General features: G+C 50.2%; 1 protein-coding gene across 4 annotated transcripts in view; it reads right to left on the bottom strand.

Annotated features, from left to right (window-relative positions):
- Positions 1–515: 515 nt before the first annotated feature.
- PHACTR1 (phosphatase and actin regulator 1) overlaps positions 516–20,742 on the bottom strand; it is a 485,326-nt gene continuing 465,099 nt past the window's right edge. For all 4 annotated transcript variants that reach the window (XM_059688648.1, XM_059688649.1, XM_059688646.1 and 1 more), the window contains 5 exons: positions 16,372–16,427; positions 11,380–11,441; positions 6,741–6,881; positions 4,462–4,538; positions 516–3,705 (listed from right to left, as the gene is read on the bottom strand). In XM_059688648.1, the coding sequence (XP_059544631.1) occupies positions 3,690–3,705; positions 4,462–4,538; positions 6,741–6,881; positions 11,380–11,441; positions 16,372–16,427 (352 nt within the window). In that variant the 3' untranslated portion in view covers positions 516–3,689. The remainder of the gene's footprint in view (positions 3,706–4,461; positions 4,539–6,740; positions 6,882–11,379; positions 11,442–16,371; positions 16,428–20,742) is intronic.

The following is a 20,742-nucleotide window of genomic DNA, read 5'->3' as shown; positions in this document are numbered from 1 at the left end:
CAAGTATTGCAGCCCCTCTTGCTCCCTCAGACCTTCGCTGTACAGGACAAGTACTCAGGCTTCTCAAGGAAGAAGTCAGACTTCAGTATTCAAAGAGTCAAATGGGCTGAGGCTCTGGCTTCTGGGCAGTGTCACTCCAAAGGCCCCCCCAAGGCACGGCTGTAACCTAGGGCTGTCTGGTGTCTGATACGACCCAGATGACTGCACTACCGAGTTCATCCACCTTCATGACTCCCAGATCATTAAAGGACAGATGGACAATGCATTCTAGACATTCTTAAGAAAATGTTTGGGAGAAAAAAGTCCTGGCTTACAAATGTTATCTAGACAATTAATTCATGTGCAACAATCCTTCCTCCCCCAATAACACCAGATGTATAAGGCTGTCCTGTCTCCATAGCTCAGGATTTTGCTGATGGGCTGCCCTGCCCTGCCCCCGCCCCCTTCCCCAGGCAAGCCAAGCATTTTCGGTGATTCCTGCTAGTGGTTAATACAACACACAGAAGGCAAGAAAATGATTTTTTTAGACTTTTTTTTTTGATTTGTTTTTAAAGAAACTGCATACATCATCAGAGACAAACAATAATTTAAATACCATGCAGTTTCTGTATGTACAAAACTTAGGCCATAGAGATCCAGTTTAACTTGTATTCTATTTACATCGTCTTCCTCATACAGCCATCATCTGTTGCATTAGAACACGAGCGCGCGCTCCTATACAAAGACAAACTATGTACAGACACCCGGGGAGCAACTGGAAAAAGCAACCGGTTTGGGGATTAACAGACAAATGGGAAGAAAAAGCCATTTCACTTAAGGTGACCTTCGCACACTGGCTGTGCACAGGGAGAGCGGACATCCACTCGTCGAGCACACACCACGATTTTCATTCAGCAAATATACACGTTCGGAAGCGCGAGAAAAAGAAACTCAGAGGTTCTCACCACAACTACCGTCACACCGTTTGGTTTCTCTAATCTGACATAAAGGCTAAAGTTTTAAAGTTTTTCCAGGGCTTTGAGGGCCTTTGGGAGGAACACAGCAATCTCGAAAGAGCACGCAGGCCGGTCGATGGCACTGTTCTGTCGTAGACGGGCGGGGGAGGTCGGGGCAAGGTCTCCTTTTCAGAAGGAAACATTTTGATTTGAGGAGTTTCACACTTTTCCTTTCATGATAAGAGGCCCAATTGGAAATTTGTACACACAAACTAAACCTTTATTTGAAAACAGCAGCGTTTTCAGACAAAGAAAGCATTGTAAACCAGGGAGGCCATCTCTCTGACCCCCCACTTCTAGTTAATGTCGATTTGTCATCTTGGGAATTAACACACATTTTCCAACTGTCAGAACAATGTGGTAAAAAAGAAATTTGGACGGATTTCTACAGATTTCCTCAAGATTTCAGGAAGGGAAAGGGACAGCAGAGGGCCATGCTGTGGTCCACGGAGGTTGCTGAGCCACACACAGTGGGTTTGAAACCACCCACATCTGGGGTGGGTGCTGTCACTGGCATGGAAGGTGCAACCCTAAGTCCTGCAAGTGGAAGACGGTGCTCTGCAGGAGAAGGGGGACGTGTTTGACTCCTTCCGTGCACAGTGGACTGCCCAGTAGAGCACTTGGGGAGAAACCTGGACTACTGGCTGGCAGGTGGGCTGCAGGGAAATTGATTTGGGCCTCATGTCCCCAGGGAATCAGAAAGACCCGAGAAGCAAGGCCAGCAGAGAAGCCACTGGCCTTGGTGGGAGGAGTCCAGGTCATGGAATGAGTTCCCCTAGGACTCGCTCCTGGGCCAGGGGAAGGCCTGCCCATCCTGCCGGGCACTGCCAGTTGCCTGAAGCACAGCAGCCCATTAGAGGCTCAGACTCAGCTCTGGCAAGGCAGGCAGCTCCGCCCAGAACATGTGCCCGCTGCAGAGAAGTCAAACGAAAGAGCCCTACATCTTTCGTCACACCATCTGCACATTCAGACGTCAGGAAGCCTTTTGGGAAGATAGTGCTGACAGCCACACATTTCCCCTGAACAATCCGTCTACCCACATCAAGAACTATTAAAATTCAGCAAAGGAAAAAAGGATGTAGCGATGGGCAGCGGCATGTTCCAGGTGCTGTGAGGAAAGCACAGGACAGCCGTGCAGCGGCTGGTGGGCACTGCTTGAAGCACTGCCCGCGCCCCCCGCACATGCACAGCCCCGGGTGGTGCTGGCCGCAGGCGCTGCGGATGCCTGCAGAAGGTCAACGGCCTCCCTGGTGGGCGCACATCCCAGCAGTAACTCCCTTCCCATGAAGGTCAGGTCGGGGTGGGGACTGGTTAGCTCTTTGCTGTGAAGGCCAAGCTGGCATCCTTCTAACTCCTGGGCACGTGGGGTGGAGAGGGGACCACCACCTGGAAAGACTGGTAACTGAGACCACAGTGACTGTGGGAGGCCAGGCAGAGCTTTGCGATGGGGCCCTATGAGCTCTGTCAGGAGGAAAAGGGGCTGCACTGGGCCTCACAAAAGAGAAGTCAAACTCTCAGGGTTTGGGGTTCGTCCTTCCTCTCACTGCACGTGCTACCCTCGGGATCCTGCGGTCAACAGAGCACTGCTTCCTGTGGTCCCAGGTGAGGGGGGCAGTTAGAGATGCATCTCCAATCACCCTTGCCAGCATCATGAGGGAGGAAGGGTTCCCCCTGGAGAAACATGAACAGGGAAGTACAGCACAAGGTGGGCATGGCTGCTGGCTGCCCAATTCTGGCCTCTGCCAAACTCACAGAAAGCCCTCAGTGCAAACAAAGGAGACTGGAAGGCCATCACGTGGATCTAGAGTACCAGTCCGTCAGTGGCCAGAAGGCTGGTCCTTCAGGAATGGTTTCTGGCTTATATGTGTGGGGGCCGACACTCGGGAGCCATTACCTTCCAAGTCACAGGGTCACCAGCCTTGGGGCAGGCAGAGAAGATGAAGCCCACCGGCCAAGCGGAGTTCCCACCCCAGCCTTTATGCCCTCCGCGTGGTCCTTACGCTCCACACATGAGGCCGTAGGTGCACCTTAGCAGTGGCTGTTTGTGTGCAGATCACCTGTGACACTGGGCTGTTAACTGAGCAGGTGACAACTCTCCCCTTCTAACCCAGAGCTGCCGCCTGAGGGACAGGATGGATGTGACAGTCACCCAGACTCCCCCAGACAAGGGCTCTTCCCTTTTGTTCACTGGAAGGAGGGTGGCTGGAGGGAGAGGACAGGGCAGCTGAGACAGTGCTCCCTCTCAGCACCCTCCTTCTGAGGGGACCCCAAACCAGAAGCCAAGCCTAATCAGCCAACCAGATGACTTGCTTCTCAAAGTCATTCCCAGGCCACGCCCAGTGCCTCAGCTTTCTTTGGACTTAGGTGACAGGAACTTTTGAGGAAAGGTCGCTGGAGCCTAAGTAAGGACTGGGGCTGAAAGTCTTCTGTGAGGCCGCAGGTGCTCTTGGCCTGCCGGGGACGGGCACGGTTCAGGATCCGTGGTGGTGCCAGCAGCTCTGACCACGGAGCGGTGACCATCGCGTTTCTCAAACAGAATCCTGATTGTGTTTCCTTTCCTTCTCCTTCTCCTTCTTTTGAAAAAGGCAGTTCAGAAGATTTACATCGTGATGGGACGTGAATAAATACCAGCACTTATGGTTCTTATAAATTTATGTTTTGAAGACAGCATAGCACTCAAGAGGAATTTGACTGTTAAGGTCGGTGAAACCTGGGAAAAGAAATAAATGAATCAAGACCAAGCGGCTGCCAGAGGTGCCCGGTTCCACGGCCCACACCTTCCATCCTCAGAGTCCTTGCTTCTGACAGCAGAGGGGGGTATACATCTCCCACAGAAGCCCTGAGGCCCACCAAATCCACCTTCGGTTTTGGAATAGTTTAATCGGAATTCCTTTGGACTAGTCAGATGGCCCTGGTGGCCCACAGCCTGGACTTGGCAGTGAGGTGGAGACCTCAACCTTGTGCCTGCAAGTCCAGGCACCATTTCTCAGAATGCTCCCCCAAGGGGCGTGTCTAAGAATTGTCAGTGGTTCTGTCACTGAGTGACCCTACATAAGCCCATTATCTCTCTGTGCTCAGTTCCCCAAGCAGCACCACACAAGACCACCTGGGAGAGTGACAGGGAGGTACAGAAGTGAACTAGGGCAGGCCTCTGCCAACTGGCTGTCAATCGACAACGATCTTTTCTCTTCGGCTTAAGTTTTTGTGAAAACCCACCTTGGGGTTAGTGGTGGTCTGGCACTTAGCTCTTCAGTGTGAATGAGTTAAAAAGTGGCTTTCAGAAGGTGGCTTTCAGCCAGGGCCTTGAATGCCTCTCGCCCCAGTTTCAGTGGCCACAGTGGGAACTCAATGCGAACCTTTATCTTCTCCTTCACGCGCCCACCACACCGCTGGGACCCAGAAACAGGTAGGTCGTTTGGAAGTAGGTATGACAACTTGAGAGGGAAAAGCACACCGTGATACTAACCTTGTTAGATGTCTACTCAGCTCATGAACTTCCATCTCAGTGCTTTTAAATTCATTCAGCTCCTTCCGAATGGCAGCCTGGAACGGAGAGAAGCCCATAAGGATGCCGAGGGGGCAGATGGGAAGGAGCTCACTTTTTATTTTATTTTATTTCTATTTTTTTCCCTTTGACAAAGCCACACAAAATGGAGTTTTCACTGGGAGAAAAAAAACCCAATCACCTGGGATATCCTTTAGACCTACTATGACTCCCTCGCCCTTAAATCTAAACCGTGAGTGATTCTGTATGGGAAACCTGGGCATGTGCTCTTGACCGGAATCGAACCCAGGACCCTTCAGTCTGCAGGCTGTTTCATCGGCATCCACAGTGTGCACACCTGCCCACACTCCTGGGCTCCTGAGTACACATTTAAATGTCGCTTGGCCAATGTAGCTCAGCGGTTGAGCATTGACTCAGGAACAAAGAGGCCACTGGTTTGATTCCAGGTCAGGGCACATGCCCAGGTTTCAGGCTCAATCCCCTGTGAGGGGTGTGCAGGAGGCAGCTGATCAATGATGTTCTTCTGTCATTGATGTTTCTATCTCTCTATCTCTTTCCTTTTCTCTCTAAAAAAAATCAATAAAAACATATTAAAAAAAAAAGTCAACCTTTCACCTTCCTTAGGTAAACAATCTGAACTCATCACAGGCACAGCAGTGCCTCACAGTGGATACTTCTGGAAGGGGAGGGTAACCCCCCTTCCCTTTGATTTATAAACCCTCTCCTCTTTCATGACTCTTGAAGCTGAGACCATATTTTTCACCATAACGGGTAGATGGGATGCTTTAGATAACCTTAGTATATTCTGTGATAAACTTGAATAACCTCATCCTTCTAGCACTGCCCACCCACCTGGCTGTAGCCTACCAGGAGGGCTGGGGAACCAGGTGCAGAGACAGGGAGGAGGGGCTAGGACACAGGAATGCCAGGGCTGAAGTTTTAAATGTGTGCCCTTCCGCAGAGCTCTTTGTAAGGTTGGCATTGGCTTTGGTGGGAAAGTCAAAGCACCGGGAGTCTGAGGCTGGAGAAGTCTTTAGGGAGCATCGCAGTGGCTCCTCTCGAAACGGGGCATGTGAGCATCTAAGGGCCAGTTAGAAGGAGGCTCCGTGTCCGGTTTCCCATCCCCAGCAGCCTGGGAGGAGCTGGGTCCGCTCCCTACCCAGCAGCCTCTCGGAGCTGGAGTCACCCTGTCCTTCCCCTGGACACCTGCGGCACCCCTACCCTTGGTACCAGGCGCACCGCAGCCAGTGTGAGCAAGAGAACCAGGGCCAGGGCCCTCCTCCGTGGACAATACAGACACCACCGCCTGGGGGGCAGGCTCTGTCTGGGCCAGTTCCTGGGGCCTCACCGAGTTCCTGCACAGGAAGAGATGGTGCTGCATTTAAGAAGGGGCAGTTTCCCACTCATCGGGACCTGTGGGTTGACCCCATGTGGGAGGCCATTTCCGGGAGGTCTCTGCCTCTGACCTCATCAGTTTCCCCAAGGGCAGCGGCTCCCCTGCCCTTCCCTGTGCTTCCTCCTGTCTAGCAGGTGAAGGAGCCACCGGCCCGAGAATGTTTGGGGAAAGAAGGTGAGAAGCCCTCCAGCTCCTCGTGGTGACTGGGCCAGCATCACAAACGATGACCAAGCAGAGTTTAATTCTACTGCATGGTCCAATGGGCAGGTAAGAATGGCATCATTTGCATCACTGCATTTCTTAGCAAACAAACTCAACTTCAGGTTGTATTCTTTCTAGTCGATGGAGGTCTAGTGCAGGGACGTGTTTTGCTGCCTGTGTGGTTTGTGTCTTTGCCACTAGGTTACAACAACTGCCGGGACAGTGGCCTCAGCCCCTTTTGGTTCTGGGACACCCCTGTGGGTGCTGCAGCCAGTGGCTCTACCCGGAAGGTCAGCTGGGTGCCCCACAGGTGCTGTTCTTTCCTCTGGGCACCATCTCCCACACTGTCTTGCCTTCTCCCGTAAAATGGCACAATATTATGTGTCCGTCTTGCTCCTTCTCCAGAGCGGTGAGGAATCAATTCAGTGACCGCTCCCAATTCTCTGGAGCCCTGGGCAAAGGTGGTGGGAACACGGCACTCTCAGCCTGCCCAGCGGGCACTGCACGCCCCATTCCCAAGGCCCTGGCCACAGCTTTGCTGTTCATTTCAATACAGCACCCCAGGCAGCAAGCGAGGAATGCAGTGTAGGGGCGAAACCTGGGTGTGGGTACCTGCCCCCCTCTCCTTGCCCCTTCTCCTCACTTTGTCGGCAGCGGTGAGGCGGGTCCACGGCTTGTCTGCCCTGCGGTCATAGTCCTGGGCGTCAGCCACCTCCACGTAGTCGCTGAAGCGGATGAGGATCTTCCTTTCCCGAAGTTCTTCCACGGTGGGCCTCTGGCTAAGCTGCAGGCGGAAGAGGGGGGCACGGTCATAAAGAGAAGTTTGGATCGCTTGCCCATCGTGGATTTACAGGTGAGCAAAATGCGGTCCAGAGGCAACTAGGCATCACGCAGCGAGGGAGGGGCAGGGCTCCCTGCTCCTGCACCCGACTTTTCTAGGAGCCAGAGCGAGTGTTTTATTGTCCATTGAGCTACATTATTCCCGGAGCCACCTCCCGCCTGTGCACAGCCTGGCTGTCTCTAGTAACATGGCAGTGACTTGGCTCCGCAAGCAGCCTGGCCTGGGGGGCTGGGTGTCTGTCGAGGGCTTTCCCACATTTGTCTCACTTCTCGAATCAAGGTGACAGGAACCTTACACAAAGCTTTTACCTTATTCTGGATTTGTGAGTCCACATCTGTGTCAAATGTAGTGCTCTCTGAGAGGTGGGCCTGTGCATCACTTCACATACAAAAACGTTTCAGACACAAAAACGCGGCCTGCGGGTCAGAGGAGACTCCGGTCCTCAGGGCGGTCAGGTGAAATGAAAGGTCAGCCCACGAAGGCAGAGCTAGGCCCCGTGTGTGCCGAGGGAGCCTTGGACGGGCCTTTCGGATCACTCTGCGGGGGGACGGGAACCACAAAAAGAGAACTCCGCCGTCGCCCGGAGTCGCCCTCCGACACCCCCTTTGTACTTCAGTGACACAGGCCGCCGTTTCTCCCGCCTCCGCCTGGCCCCGGGCTTCTTTCTCCCGGAGCAGCTCAGCTGCCCTCTCCTGGGATGCTGTCAATTCACGTTTCACCGGTATTATTTAAAAGCAACTTTTTCTCCAGGCCCTGGACTGTATTTAGTCCTTTTAATGGAAGATGCAGTCAGACGCAATCCTACCACAATTGCCTACAGAACACACACACACCAGGGAATCCAGCCACCTGGCTGTTTCACCGTCTCATGCCGCTGCCACACACCTTCCTGGTGCCGGAACGCTCCACTCGCTGCCAACGGCCCGCAGCTTCCTCCAGGCCAGTGGTGGGAAGACCTGGGGATCAGAGGCCTCTGGAGCCAGGGCAGGGCCCACCTGCCTGGACTATGGACACCACCCCCAGCCCAGGTGGTTCTGGTCTGCCCTAGAGCAGCCCTGGTTCTCCTGGGACAGGACATTTTGGCCTCAGTGCTGGCCCGTCACAGGAAACCAGAGGTCTCTCAGGCTCCATGGCCAGAACTGTACACAACAGTGGCGGTCCAGCCTGCCTCTACACTGTGAGTGTGGGAGCTTTTGTCATTAAAATACATGAAAACATGTAACATTCACCACATTTACCCCAGGTACAGGAGGTTCCCACTCAGAAGCCCCAGTTCGTGCTGCTTAGGACTTGCAAGGTTCACCCCAGGGTGCTGGTCAAAAGGTATTATTTTCAAAGTGTGCCACGACACCAAAACGTTGTTAAGCATGGAATTTGTAATTTATGTTTCTGTAAATCACGACCTGGATTTTACTAATAGTCTGTCGATGGCAGAGTCTGGTGTGAACAGAAAAGTAAGTGTTAGCTCTGAAGGTCAGGGAGCATTTTCCATGCCTGTGTCCCACAGGAACCTTAGACACAAGCTCTCCAAGCTAGCAAGGCACTTCCCCAAGTGCTGAGGGAGGCGCTGAGGAGGGGTCTTCTGCTGGGAGAGTCTCAGGTGGTGTGTGGGCCGACCAACCAATGGCCGCCAAGATTCCTTGTGAGCGTGGGCTCGTGCCCCTGCCACGTGGGGCTCGGGAGGTGTCCCTTTAGCTTGTGGCTGGTTGTAGCCACTGGGGCATGTGAACCCAGGGTCCTTCCTCAGGTGCGGAGGAGGTGATCTTGGAGTCAGAGTTGATTTTGTAGGGAGAGGTAAGAGCAGGGGTTGGTAGTGCTATGTATCAACCTATGGCAGCAATAATATTTGCAACCAAATACTCAACAAGAGTAATTAATTGAGACCCATATTTCAATATTAATATAACCTGACTCAAGTGGATTTCTTCCCTCCCTTCCTCATCTCTTCCCATCCTTCCGTCCATTTAGCTAGCTAGCATTTTTTTTTTTTTGAAGGGGAAGGAAGGCATTTATTAAAAGACAAAACACAAATTTCAGGTATCAATCTGGCTGAAGAAAATGGCTGCTCTGTGGCTATGAGTATCAGCTATTGTGTTTTATCTTTCTCACTCGTACATTAAAATGAACTAGAACTGCAAGAACTAGAAATCCTCGGGCTGAGGGAAGTAACTGAAAAGCAGCCACCAGCACTGGCATCTGGTCTTGTGCGATCAAAGCCTCAGAGAAAGGGAAGGTGCCCAGAGCCCGGAGGTGTGGATTCTCCACCTGCTGGGAGCTCACATCTCTCTCCACAGAGACGTGAAAGCTGCTTCTAGTCTCTCCCTTAAAACTGACCCCTTCACTCAAGCTCATTATTTCTAATTCCCCAAGCCAGTCCCCGGGGAAGGACAGGAAACCAGGAGGAGGAAGAGGCATTGATCTTTTCTGGGAGACCTGCAAACATGATGGGCTTTCTGAGGTACCTGTCCCTGTGCAACCCACCCCAGGGGAGATGGGTGTGAGAGGAACCCTCCTCCCTTTCCCCTTGCCAAATGATGCAATTTTTCTCTACAACACTATATATTTTTTTTTAAATATGAATTTTTAAATTGATTTTAGAGAGGAAGGGAGAGGACTAGAGAGATAGAAATTTCGATGAGAGAGACATGGATTGGTTGCCTCCTGCACACCCCCTATTGGGGATCAAGCCTGCAACCCGGGCATGTGCCCTGACTAGGAATCAAACCATTGGTTCATGGGTCAATGCTCAATCATTGAGCCACACCGGCCAGGCTATATACTTCTTTTAAAGAGATAAGAATTAGATGGATGTTTAAATATTTACCCATTATTAGTTTTTAGAAACCCTAAAGTTTAGGAGAATTTTTGGGTGCCAGCAATCAACTCCAATGAACTTTATGAAAACTAGATTTTCATTTTTTTGTGTGAATGTCTAGACTAGTCGTGGGCAAACTACGGCCCGCGGGCCGGATCCAGCCCGTTTGAAATGAATAAAACTAAAAAAAAAAAAGACCGTACCCTTTTATGTAATGATGTTTACTTTGCATTTATATTAGTTCACACAAACACTCCATCCATGCTTTTGTTCCGGCCCTCCGGTCCAGTTTAAGAACCCATTGTGGCCCTCGAGTCAAAAAGTTTACCCACCCCTGGTCTAGACCTTTCTGTACCAGAAATGAACCTCTTTTTGATACTGTAGTCATTTCAAGGTCACACTTAGAACAAGCTAACATACTTCCCTTCCCATCATCCTCACTACTCACTCTCAGGACAAAGGGTGCCTTGTGTCCAAAGACTGGATGGTCTTAAGGTAAAGAATCAGACGGTGGCTGGGGTGAGGGCACCTGTATGAAGTGAGCTCACTTAGCTCTTGCTCTAGTTCCCACCAGGGGCATGCCAGCCTGTCACTGGCCCTCGGGCACTTGTGTATCCTACTCCTTTTCATTGGGATGGCATTTGGCTCATCGCCAGAAGTCCTGGATGCGCTAAGGGAGAGGAGAGCGTTGAGAAACACAAGTGATCGCCTTAGTAATTGGTGTGATATTTTAGGGTCTTTGAATGTCTTCCTTTGGATAATATTTCTAGGGAGAAGCATCCATTAACAAACATTTTAAAAATTGATTTTAATGGGACTCTTAACTGTCTGAGTTTTGAGAACCTTTCTCTCAAGATGGTCCCTGCAGGAGGCTGACTGAAACCACTCTCGTCTGACAGAACATACTATACTATCTTGTGTGTCATCAATTAATTAAACTTGCCAACAGCATCCAGGAACAGCCTCAATAAGAGTTTCTTATTAAAGAGACCACTCATGCAGAATTAAACCCATTTGGGTCTACAGTGCATTGCCAAGCCATCTATTTTTGGGGTTAAAAATATATAAAAATTCTAGTTTATGGCTTCTAAAGTGCTTTTCAAACATCTTCAAACATTTATCGGTACTTTAGGCTTTTTCCTGATTCAGTACTCCAAATTGATTTAGCATAATCAAGTTAAACTGTTCTTAGTTAATAGGTAAGGAATAGTATCAGGGAGGCAAGGACAATTCACATGTTCCCAAGGTCATAGCAAGTAACTTACATTCGAACTACTGATTTTGACCATGAGTTTCTGATTGTTTGATGGCTAATGGCACACTTTTAAAAATAAAACATTCACTGTAATTGAAAAGGTAATGCACTTGACATCAAGTTGCTTGGGGGCAGGTGAGTGTCACAAAAATCAGGCAGCACAGAATGTCACCAGACAAGACTGAAAGTCACGCAGCTGAGTTGACCGTGGCGCCGTGGAGAGGTCCTGGAGAGTCAAGACAGCTGCCCACTCTGCCAGGGGAGATGCCTCCCCGTGGGCCGGGCAGCTGCAGGCCACTGAGGCCAGCAGAGGGCACAGGAGCGGACCGCCGCCCTCCCTCTCCTGCCCCAGCTCTCGTGAACTTCCTCACCTTTCGAGTTAGCCTCCTCTTGATCTCTCTTTTCTCCTCTTGTTCCTCTTGTTCGTTCCGAGCTGAAAGAAACATTTAAGATGCTTTGGATTTTGTAGACAGTGTTGCACACAGGAGCATACTATGAGCCCTTGAGGCTCCGGGCCAACCACCTCACAGTTAGGAGAGGGGAAGAGGAAGCTTGTGTCTCCTACCCTGGCCTTGCTTCTGCCTGTGGGGACACTTTCAATCTGGTGGCGAGCAGGCTGACCTGCCTATTTTGGTTCCTTTCTGTCCCCTGGGGTTTCCAGTCTCCCAGCAGCATTGCTGGGTGAGAAGGGTAGCTTGTAAGACAAGGAGGGAGGTCCTAAAAGAGCAGGTGTCATCAGCAGGGAGGTGGGCCTCCCTTCTCTGGACAGCACAAAGGCCTCCCTCCACTGTGCCCCCAGCCTCACAGTCACTGCAGGGCTCATTGTGATGTGGCCCTCAGGTCGGTGCACTGTGGGAGTAGAACCCAAGACCGGCCTGTGGGGGTGCCTGTCACCTGTGCAGAAACAAGGTGAGGAAAGCAAAGGCCAGCCTGGCTGCACGAAGAGGAATTTCAAAATGCTCACCTTTCGCCAGCCCTGCTTCCATTAATTCTTTGAATCTTCTGAGAAGTCCACTGAGCATGTGTGTGGCCAGAGTGTGGGGCACAACGGCCTGCATTGGGGCTTTTAAGGAGTGCCTTAGAGGAGCAGGCCCCGGAGCCGACACGTTGACAGCTTAATATGTGGGTGACTTGTTCCTCAGATGTTTACAGAGCCGCCCGCAGGTAAGAGGGTCTGGGGAAGGGAGCAGAGGTTTGAAGGACAGACCCCGTGGGCTTATGTCTCCTTTCGAGCTAACGGAATGACCTTGAACATCACTTCCTTCTGGGAGCGGAATGGAAGCAGGGCTCTAAGTATAATATTGTTTAAAAGCAAGCGAGGCAAAGGTCTCTGCTTCTCACCCGCTGGATTAGAATGGCATTGTGGAAGGTAGCTGCTTCGAGCTGATCTTGGCACAGGGCACACAAAAGAGTGCCCTCTGAAACTGGTTCTCACATCTTAAAATCACTAGTGTTTAAATATATTTCAATAACTGAATTAATGTATCGCATCATGCACACTTGCAATTCAGTCGTTTCAATACAGGGCAGACCTCTAACAGGGAAGCCCCTGTGCACAGAAGTGGGTCCCACCCTCCCCTCCTGTCAGCCCTGAGGGCAGGCAGCAGCCACAGACGGCCACTCCTCCCGCTGGAGTACGATGCCGTTCAGCGCAGAGCTCAGGGGCACGATCCCTGTGGGGATCAGGATGCTGTATGGGGGCAGCACCAGAAATGCCATGGCCTGCCCTGGGCCGAGGTCCCCAGAGGTCCCCACGGTAGCCTGCGCCACAGCGCCCCTAGCCGCCACAGCGCCCCTAGCCGCCACAGCGCCCCTAGCCGCCACAGCGCCCCTAGCCACCCACGCAAAAGCTCCTTCTTTTAGATGTAAAAATCTGATCTCCCTCTCAGAGTTCCTATAAAAATGCAAATTTCTTTTGGATAAAAACCCATTAAACTAGTTAGCCATTAACACCTTAGTATGCACTAACCTTACAGAGATAAATAAATTGGGCAGCAGACAGCAAGACTCAGAAGAAGGGGAGAGCCCAGACAGCTGCATTTGCAGGTGGCAGGGCGGGAAAGGACTAGTCTGAGTGGGGGTGCCAAGGAGGCAGCTCGGGCGCTTGGTTAAAATAAAATGTTCAGGGTATTAGGGCCACGAGGGGCTGAGAAACCACCTAGGCTCCCACTCTTCGTTTGTAAAAGAGGATGGGGAAGCCCAGAGGATGAAGTGGCTGCTCACAGGATACACGGCTAATTAGACAGACAGCCCACTCTTCTCCCCGGTGACACTGCCCTAGTGTCTGGCCCTCCTTATTACTGGTCACTGGCCTCAGGCTCTAGTCAGGGCTCCCTCACCCTACAGGCCCCTTTACAAGCCTCGAGTGGCATTCTGTGGCAGAGCACAGAGCCGTCATCTCCTATGTGCAATTCTTAGGTCCCTCTCGGGGGTGGGGCCCCAAGACCACCTATGGGATCTATACCTTTAGTTCAAAGCCATTTACAAACCCAGGGTAACGTTTTCTCAGGCCAGTGATACCAAGGCAACCCCACTAGGCAACTGGGGAGAGAGGGCAGGACAGGCCCATGACATCATCACACCTGCTGCCACCATCAGAGTGTGCTCATTGTGTGCTCAGGTGTGCACCGTGCCTCACTGGTTGCTGACAAAGCAAGCACTGACTACAGGGCCAGCAGGGTGGGGCTGGATGCCAGACCCAGCCCATGCTTCATACAGCGCCTTCCCTAGCACCCTTGGAGACTTCCCTAGCACTCTTGGAGAGATGGCTCCTCACATGATTTAAACTCAGAAAATAAGCTTTAGAACAGCGGTTCTCAACCTGTGGGTCACAACCCTTTGGGGGTTGAACGACCCTTTCACAAGGGTCGCCTAAGACCACTGGAAAACACACATATAATTACATATTGTTTTTGTGATTAATCACTATGCTTTAATTATGTTCAATTTGTAACAATGAAAATACATCTTGCATATCAGATATTTACATTATGATTCATAACAGTAGCAAAATTACAATTATGAAGTAGCAACAAAAATAATTTTATGGTTGGGGGTCACCACAACATGAGGACTGTATTAAAGGGTCGCGGCATTAGGAAGGTTGAGAACCACTGCTTTAGAACCATTTGATGGAGGGTCCACTAAAAATTTCTTGTTTCACAATCAAATGGGAAAAAAGAAAAAGAAAAACTTATTTAGGAAGCAATGTTCCAGAATGATGGGGAAAAATAAGAGCCCACAGGAAAAAATGAGTTTATTTCCAACAAGTTTTGGAACTGTGAAATGATCAAGCTGTTTGAATCCGGTCAACTAGTTCTTTAACTTGCAGCTATTTGAATAGGACAAGGAGGAGAAACTAGAAAGAAACATGGAAACAATCTTCCAAGCTGCCTGGATCTCCTGAATCTAAGCCCCCCAGGCTTACTCAACATGAGCAACTGCCTCTAAGATGAATTTGTCTGGATGGCAATAAAAACCTAAGGCAAGGGGTCAGCTGCGATCTCCCAGGGGTTTGGGTAAGCGGGTGTGTATGTGTGTGTGTGGGGGGGAAGGGTGGGGGTGGGGGTGGGGGTGGGAGCTGTGCCTTCAGGAAGCCAGAGGTGAGCTGGGCTTTGACACCACCTCTTTTCAAAACCCTCACTTTTGCTGAGAAGAACTATCTTCTGAAACCTGAAGTTTTCAGCTTCTTTGGGTTTAGGAGTCAGTCAGAGGCCACCAATATAACCTGGCCCATGTACAGACACTGCTTCAGAAGACAACAGATCCCGTTAGGCCTGTGCGTGTGGGTGAAGAGGCAGCAGGAGGAGGAAGCACATTTACCCGATTTGTTATTTTAGGAATAAATAGAAGGTTTTCTGTTTTTCTTTCTCTCCAACAACGGAGAGTTTATAATAGAACAGGTATCAGGTTGGGCCAAAAGTGCTCTCTTGACCATGGAAGTCATCTGAAAAAGTTCTAACTCTGTTTCACAGCATATTACGCTTACAAACCTTAGTGGGTGCCCCTTGTTAGAAATATATACATAAATTCCTAGAGACCTAGGAAGTCTGAAGTGCTCTCTAGACGGAGAAAGGCCAGACCTAAGTATAGCAGCCACTGAGGAAGGAAGCAGTGGCCTGAGGGCACAGGTGGCCGGCAGGGTGCCAAGGGCAGTCACCAAGCAGATGAGAGCTCTGGAGGGGCTGCCCCGTCCACCAGCCTTCCCAGGGGAAATGAACAGCTCACCCTCAGTAAACTATCCCACGCAGACCAGGTCTGCTGACCAGGTCAAAGACCGAAGGAAGGAAGCGGAGAAACGTAAAACCAAGAACATTTCAGTCTGTTCTAAGTGGAAATACCCTCCCACGCAAACAGGTTTCACATGATCGGAGCGTGTGTGAGCGCGGGCACACGTGCACAGAGTAGCATTTCTATGAAATTCTAGTTCTCTTTTCTGGAGAGCAATTAGCAGGGGATGTGCATGTAGGAAGACAGGGTATTGAATTAGACTACGAATATTTGTTGGCCATCTTGTGAGTGTGGTAGCAATGGCTGAGTAGAATGTGAGCAGAGACTTCATTGTTTAATTATCGTACCAGTGTCCATGAGGTACTTGATGTCTTTTAATATTATATACATATTATATAATACTAATATTAATACTAATACTAATATATATAAATTTTAAGCACCAAGTGGATTCTCTGTACATAGTCAAATATCTCTGTGTCCTAAACCAAACAAGGGGCTGGCTTATTTTTTCTGTCCACAGCCACAGTGACAGTGAGTTTTTCTTGAATGAGGGCATTAGGCAGACACTCCAGCAGCCAGCTTGGGGGGGGGGGGGGGGGGGGAGAATGAGAGATGAACACAAAGCATTTTTTCTTGGAAATGCTTCCCTAGACTTTAAATTTAGTGTTCAGAGGGAGGAGGGTTTGATCAACAGAAGCCAGGTGCAACGGGAAGTCACGTTTTCTAGTCCCAGGTTTCAAATGGCCATTTGCCTTATTTTGGCCTTCAATGTAGTATTTGCCGTTTTCAAGGCAATTCTGGTTTAAAGGTGACGCTCCCTCACCTCACAATCCTTGGGTGACAAGTGCTCTCACAACACATTTTCAGCTTCTCTCTGACTTACAGCCCACCACAGGGAAGGGGTGTCTGGAGCCGCTAAGGAGCCACGTGGATTGGAACCTGCCCTGGGTGGGGAGCTGGCCTTGGCTGTCCTGACACGCAGGGAGGGAGCCTCAGCCGCCACCTTCCCAACCACTTCCACTCCCAACCACTTCCACCCAGGCACAAGGGACAGACTTTGCGGCCGGCCACTAAATCATAACTAAAGTCCCCACACAGACATCAGGATTGCCGCGGGCTTAGTCACTTACGTTTCAAAATGTTCCTTTGCTCCAACTCCTCTGCAGTGGGCCTCTGGCTCAGCCGCCTGCGGAAAAAGTCCAGGAAAAGTTTTTGGACCATATCATATCCTCCTTGGATCATTAATCTCTCCCCTCGTAAGTACATGAGGCAGAGCCGGTGGCCCGAGTTCCTGTTCCATCCTGGGCTCTGAAGGACTGACTAGCACCACAGCCTCAGTTCCTCAATTTCAACCCCAGGACAGGCGCCCCACGTCACGGCACCAGCGGACCCACCCCCTTCCTCCTGCAGGCCCCTCCTAGCCTGCTCCTCCAGTGCCTCAGGCAAGGGACCTCTTCCACAGAAGTCCCTTTCTTTCCTGTGGCCTCTGCACTTGGGACCTTGGCCTCTGCCTTTCTCTCCAACCCTGAGGCTAGAGCCTGCTTCCTGCCATGTTTGTGCAGAGCCGGTTAGAATATGAAGAGGCCCATGGCCCCAGGGAGATGCAAGAAGCTTGTCTGTCTGCAAAGAACAATAGGTGCTCTTCTCATCTCCGCCCATCACTACGGGCCTATTAGCTCTGGAATGACAACTGAACGGGAGCCCAAGCGGCACTCCTGTTGCCCAGCACATAATTTAACCATAACTCGTGAGACAGAAAGGCCATGAACCTGCGATGATGCAACAGCGGGGGGTGGTGACAGACAGTGGTCAGGCACCACAAAGTGTCAGACGTCACCAGAGAATGGGAAGGGCACCAAAGGGGAGAACTGCGTGCTTGTACACCAGTGTGACGTTCCAGGAATGGTCAACACAAACCCAGTGGGCCTCAGTGTTCAGAAGCATTCGTATTTTTGAAGCTCTTGGGAATTCTTTAACAACCAGCATTCCGCATCCCCCATTGGGATGAGGTGTGCCGGGTAATTGTGGAAGGAGCTGGAGGCTTCTCAAAGTCTTCCACTGGGGCTGACGGGATGGAAAGGAGCGCTCTCCTCATAGTAGAGGTTCCGGTCCCTCCCCAAGTATCTGCAACCAGTGTCTGAAGTGCCAGCTCTTTACACATTAGGATCTGGAGACCCAGATGTCAATGTAAATATTTTAAATTCGATGCTCTTGTTCTCTTTATTGAGCTGGGCCAGAAAACAGTCAGCTCGTGATAGCCCAGCGTCAACACCACCTGCTGTAGACAGCTAGGAGGGGGCTTCAGCGCCAGAGAAAGAACTTTTGGTCAGCGTTCTGGAAGCTGCTAGAAACTGTATTCCAAAGCATTTTAAGTTTATAGCTGCATGTTTGGAGGTTCTAAACTTGGACTCAGCAGTCTTGAAGTCCTTTCTGAACTGGCTTCTCATCTGCAGGAGGAGACTTGAGATCACACAACTGAGCAAACGTCACGGGTCTGGAATGCAGCCACTGGCTCCGCTTAGAATGAGCTTCTGAGAGGCTCTCAATTTATCTTCCCCAAGAAGACTTGCTTTTTTTTAGAGGGATGCACAGCTAACTGAATGGGACCATTTGGTAGCACCCAGGTGTTGAATGAAGCCAGGGCTCTGAGACAATGTTTTGAACAAGCCCTCCAGATTTAAGGTGGAGCTTGCTTCTTGGAAGTCGGGCTACTGTTTTGGGGTCTCGGCCAGAAGTGTCTGTAGAATTTGCCCATTGGGTTGTGCCAAGCAGCCCATCCGTTCCATTTCAGACGCGCTGCCTGGTTCTGTCTGGATTTCGTTTTTCTTATGGGTTATGTTTGGAGGGGACAAGACAACAGTGACTAAACTATAACCAGAGAAAATTCTGTTATTAACCAGGCAGCTTTTTGTCAAACACACATGGTTTCTAATGAGGGCCTTTATGTTTCATTTCTCTTGAAAGGATCTGGGGACCTCCAGGCTAATCATAGCTATAACATGTAGCTAAGCCCTTCTGAAGGGCACGTGCTATAATTAGCTATTTGACTTTGAAAATGAGATTCGGTAGGAAAGTGGGATTGCGGCATTGTAATGACAAAGCTCTAAACAGCACAGGGGCTAAGAGGCCTGGGTTCTAGTTCTGGCTCTGATCTGAGCCTATTTTCCTTGGACAAAGCCTTGGACCCTGCTGGGTCTGTGCTCTTTTTTTCTGCAAATAAATAGTAATTTAATAGCTAATGCTGATGTCACCCCTAAAATGTGCAGGCGTGGTTCTAAGGACTGTATGTGTGCAAATTCATTTACTCTTCATCCCAGCCCTCTGAGGTAGTATGGACTATCATTTCTGTTGTACAAATGGGAAAACGGAGACACAGAAAGTTGCATACCTTGCCCCCAGGTCACATGGCTAGCACATGACAGGGCGAGGACTTAAATCCAGGCATTCTGTGTCTATAATCTCAATACTCTTAACTAGTGTATTAGCTTCCTATGGCTGCTGTAACAAATTAGCACAAATTCAGTGGCTTAAAACAACACAAATTGATTATCTTACAGTTCTGGTGGTCAGAAGTCCAAAACGCATTTCCTGGGGCCAAAAGCAAGCGTAAACTGGAGTGTGAGCCTCTGGAAGGACAGAGTGTTCCCAGGCTTTTCTCAGCTTCGGGAGGCTTCCCGCACCCCTGTGCCCGTTCCAACCAGCAGAGCTGCACCTGCAACCCCTCTCCGACTCTGGCCCTCCTGCCTACTCATTTAAGGACCCTTGTGGTTACAACGGGCCCGCCCAGGTTATACAGACTAACCTCATCTCAAGAGCCTTAATCACAGCTGAAAAGTCCCTTTCACCATCAAAGGTGACATGCTCATAGGTTTGGGGACTAGGACATGGACATCTTTTAGGGGCCGATATTCTGTGTGCCACACCATATGCCTTACTAGTCAGAAGCTGCAAACTGATCTCTGCTGGGCTGGGTTTAACTCTACAACTTCTCCATAGCAGGCTCAGATGCTAGAATTCTCCACCTGAATGCCTCTAGATAGGGCGATAGCCCAGTCCCCAGCACTTTGAGAACACGTGTGAGTGTAGTGACCTTTGTCCTAATTCTTCCTTTCCAATCATTCTGGCCCCCTGGGCTCTGAGTTTGAGAGCCCTGGATGAGATCACCAAGTCATAAGAACGCTAACCTTTGTTTTCCTTCTTTCATCCACCAATCTACCCATCATCTACTAAGAGCCCCATTGAGGACCAAGCACCCGGCAGTTCTTAAGGAGCAGACAGCTTAGAGGAGCACAATAGTGATTAAACTTTGCATGTGAAAATTGGACCAACAATTTTCAGGAGCTGGACTGTAATAATAAAATGATAAGGAACTTGGAGATGATATAGACTTCCACGGCAGTTTAGAAGGCACTCTAGATTCTTGCAGCACCTCAGGTTGGCACTCTGGAGTGTTAGCCAGATCAGTACCTATGTGGAAGTAGAGCTGGGCACACGGGAAAACTGTGAAGGAGATATGTGGGAGTTCTGTCTTAACTCTACCTCTTGTCCCCCTCTCTATTCCCGCCCCCCCCCAAGTCCCTGGAATGAAGTAATCTGCTCTATCTTATTCCTGTCCAGACCTGTTCTTACAAACAAATGCTATATATTCAGCCGTATTCAAATGTAAATTATTTCATTTCACAAATTATTTGAGCGCTAGCTCTGGGCCAGGTTTTGTGTTAGGCTCTGGGGTACAGAGATGAGCAAAAACAGATCGAGGCCCTGCCCTTCTGGAACTTAAAGACTGGAAGGGCTGAGGGAGACAGTCATTAACCACACACAGAACTATCTATAAGATGTAACTGTAGGAAGGGCTTCCATGGTGAGTCACCTGGGGCAGCGATACTGGGATCTGACCAAATTAGGGCATTAGGAAAAGCTTCCCAGAGGAAGTGACACTGTGCCCAGATCTGAAGAATGGAGGACGCCCGGTTGCTGGAGTGGAGAGAGCAAGGAGAAGAAGGATGGAGGGAAACTAGGCAGGGGCCAGGCCACGTGGCCATATAGTTTCTTTTTTTAAAAATGTTTTTATTGATTTTTAGGGAGAGAGGAAGGGAGAGAGATAGAGATCTAAAAACATTGATGAGAGAAGAACATCATTGATTGGCTACCTCCTGCATGCCCCCCACTGGGGATTGAGCCCACAACTTGGGCATGCAAACCGGGCATGTGCCCTGACCAGGAATAGAACCGGTGACTTCCTGGTCCCTGGGTCAGTGCTCAACCGCTGAGTCACACCGGATGGGCCCCACAGGATCTTGATCTTTTTATTATTTTTTAAAATAGATTTTTATTGATTTCAGAGAGGAAGAGAGAGGGAGACAGAAACATCAATGATGAGAGAGAATCATTGACTGGCTGCCTCTTGCATATCCCTCACTGGGGGATCAAGCATGCAACCCAGGCATGTGCCCTTGACAGGAATCGAACCTGGGACCCTTCAGTCCACAGGCCGATGCTCT

Source organism: Myotis daubentonii, chromosome 3, assembly GCF_963259705.1.
Source record: "Myotis daubentonii chromosome 3, mMyoDau2.1, whole genome shotgun sequence".
Taxonomy (NCBI): Eukaryota; Metazoa; Chordata; class Mammalia; order Chiroptera; family Vespertilionidae; genus Myotis; species Myotis daubentonii.
This window is presented reverse-complemented; position numbering and strand designations above follow the sequence as displayed.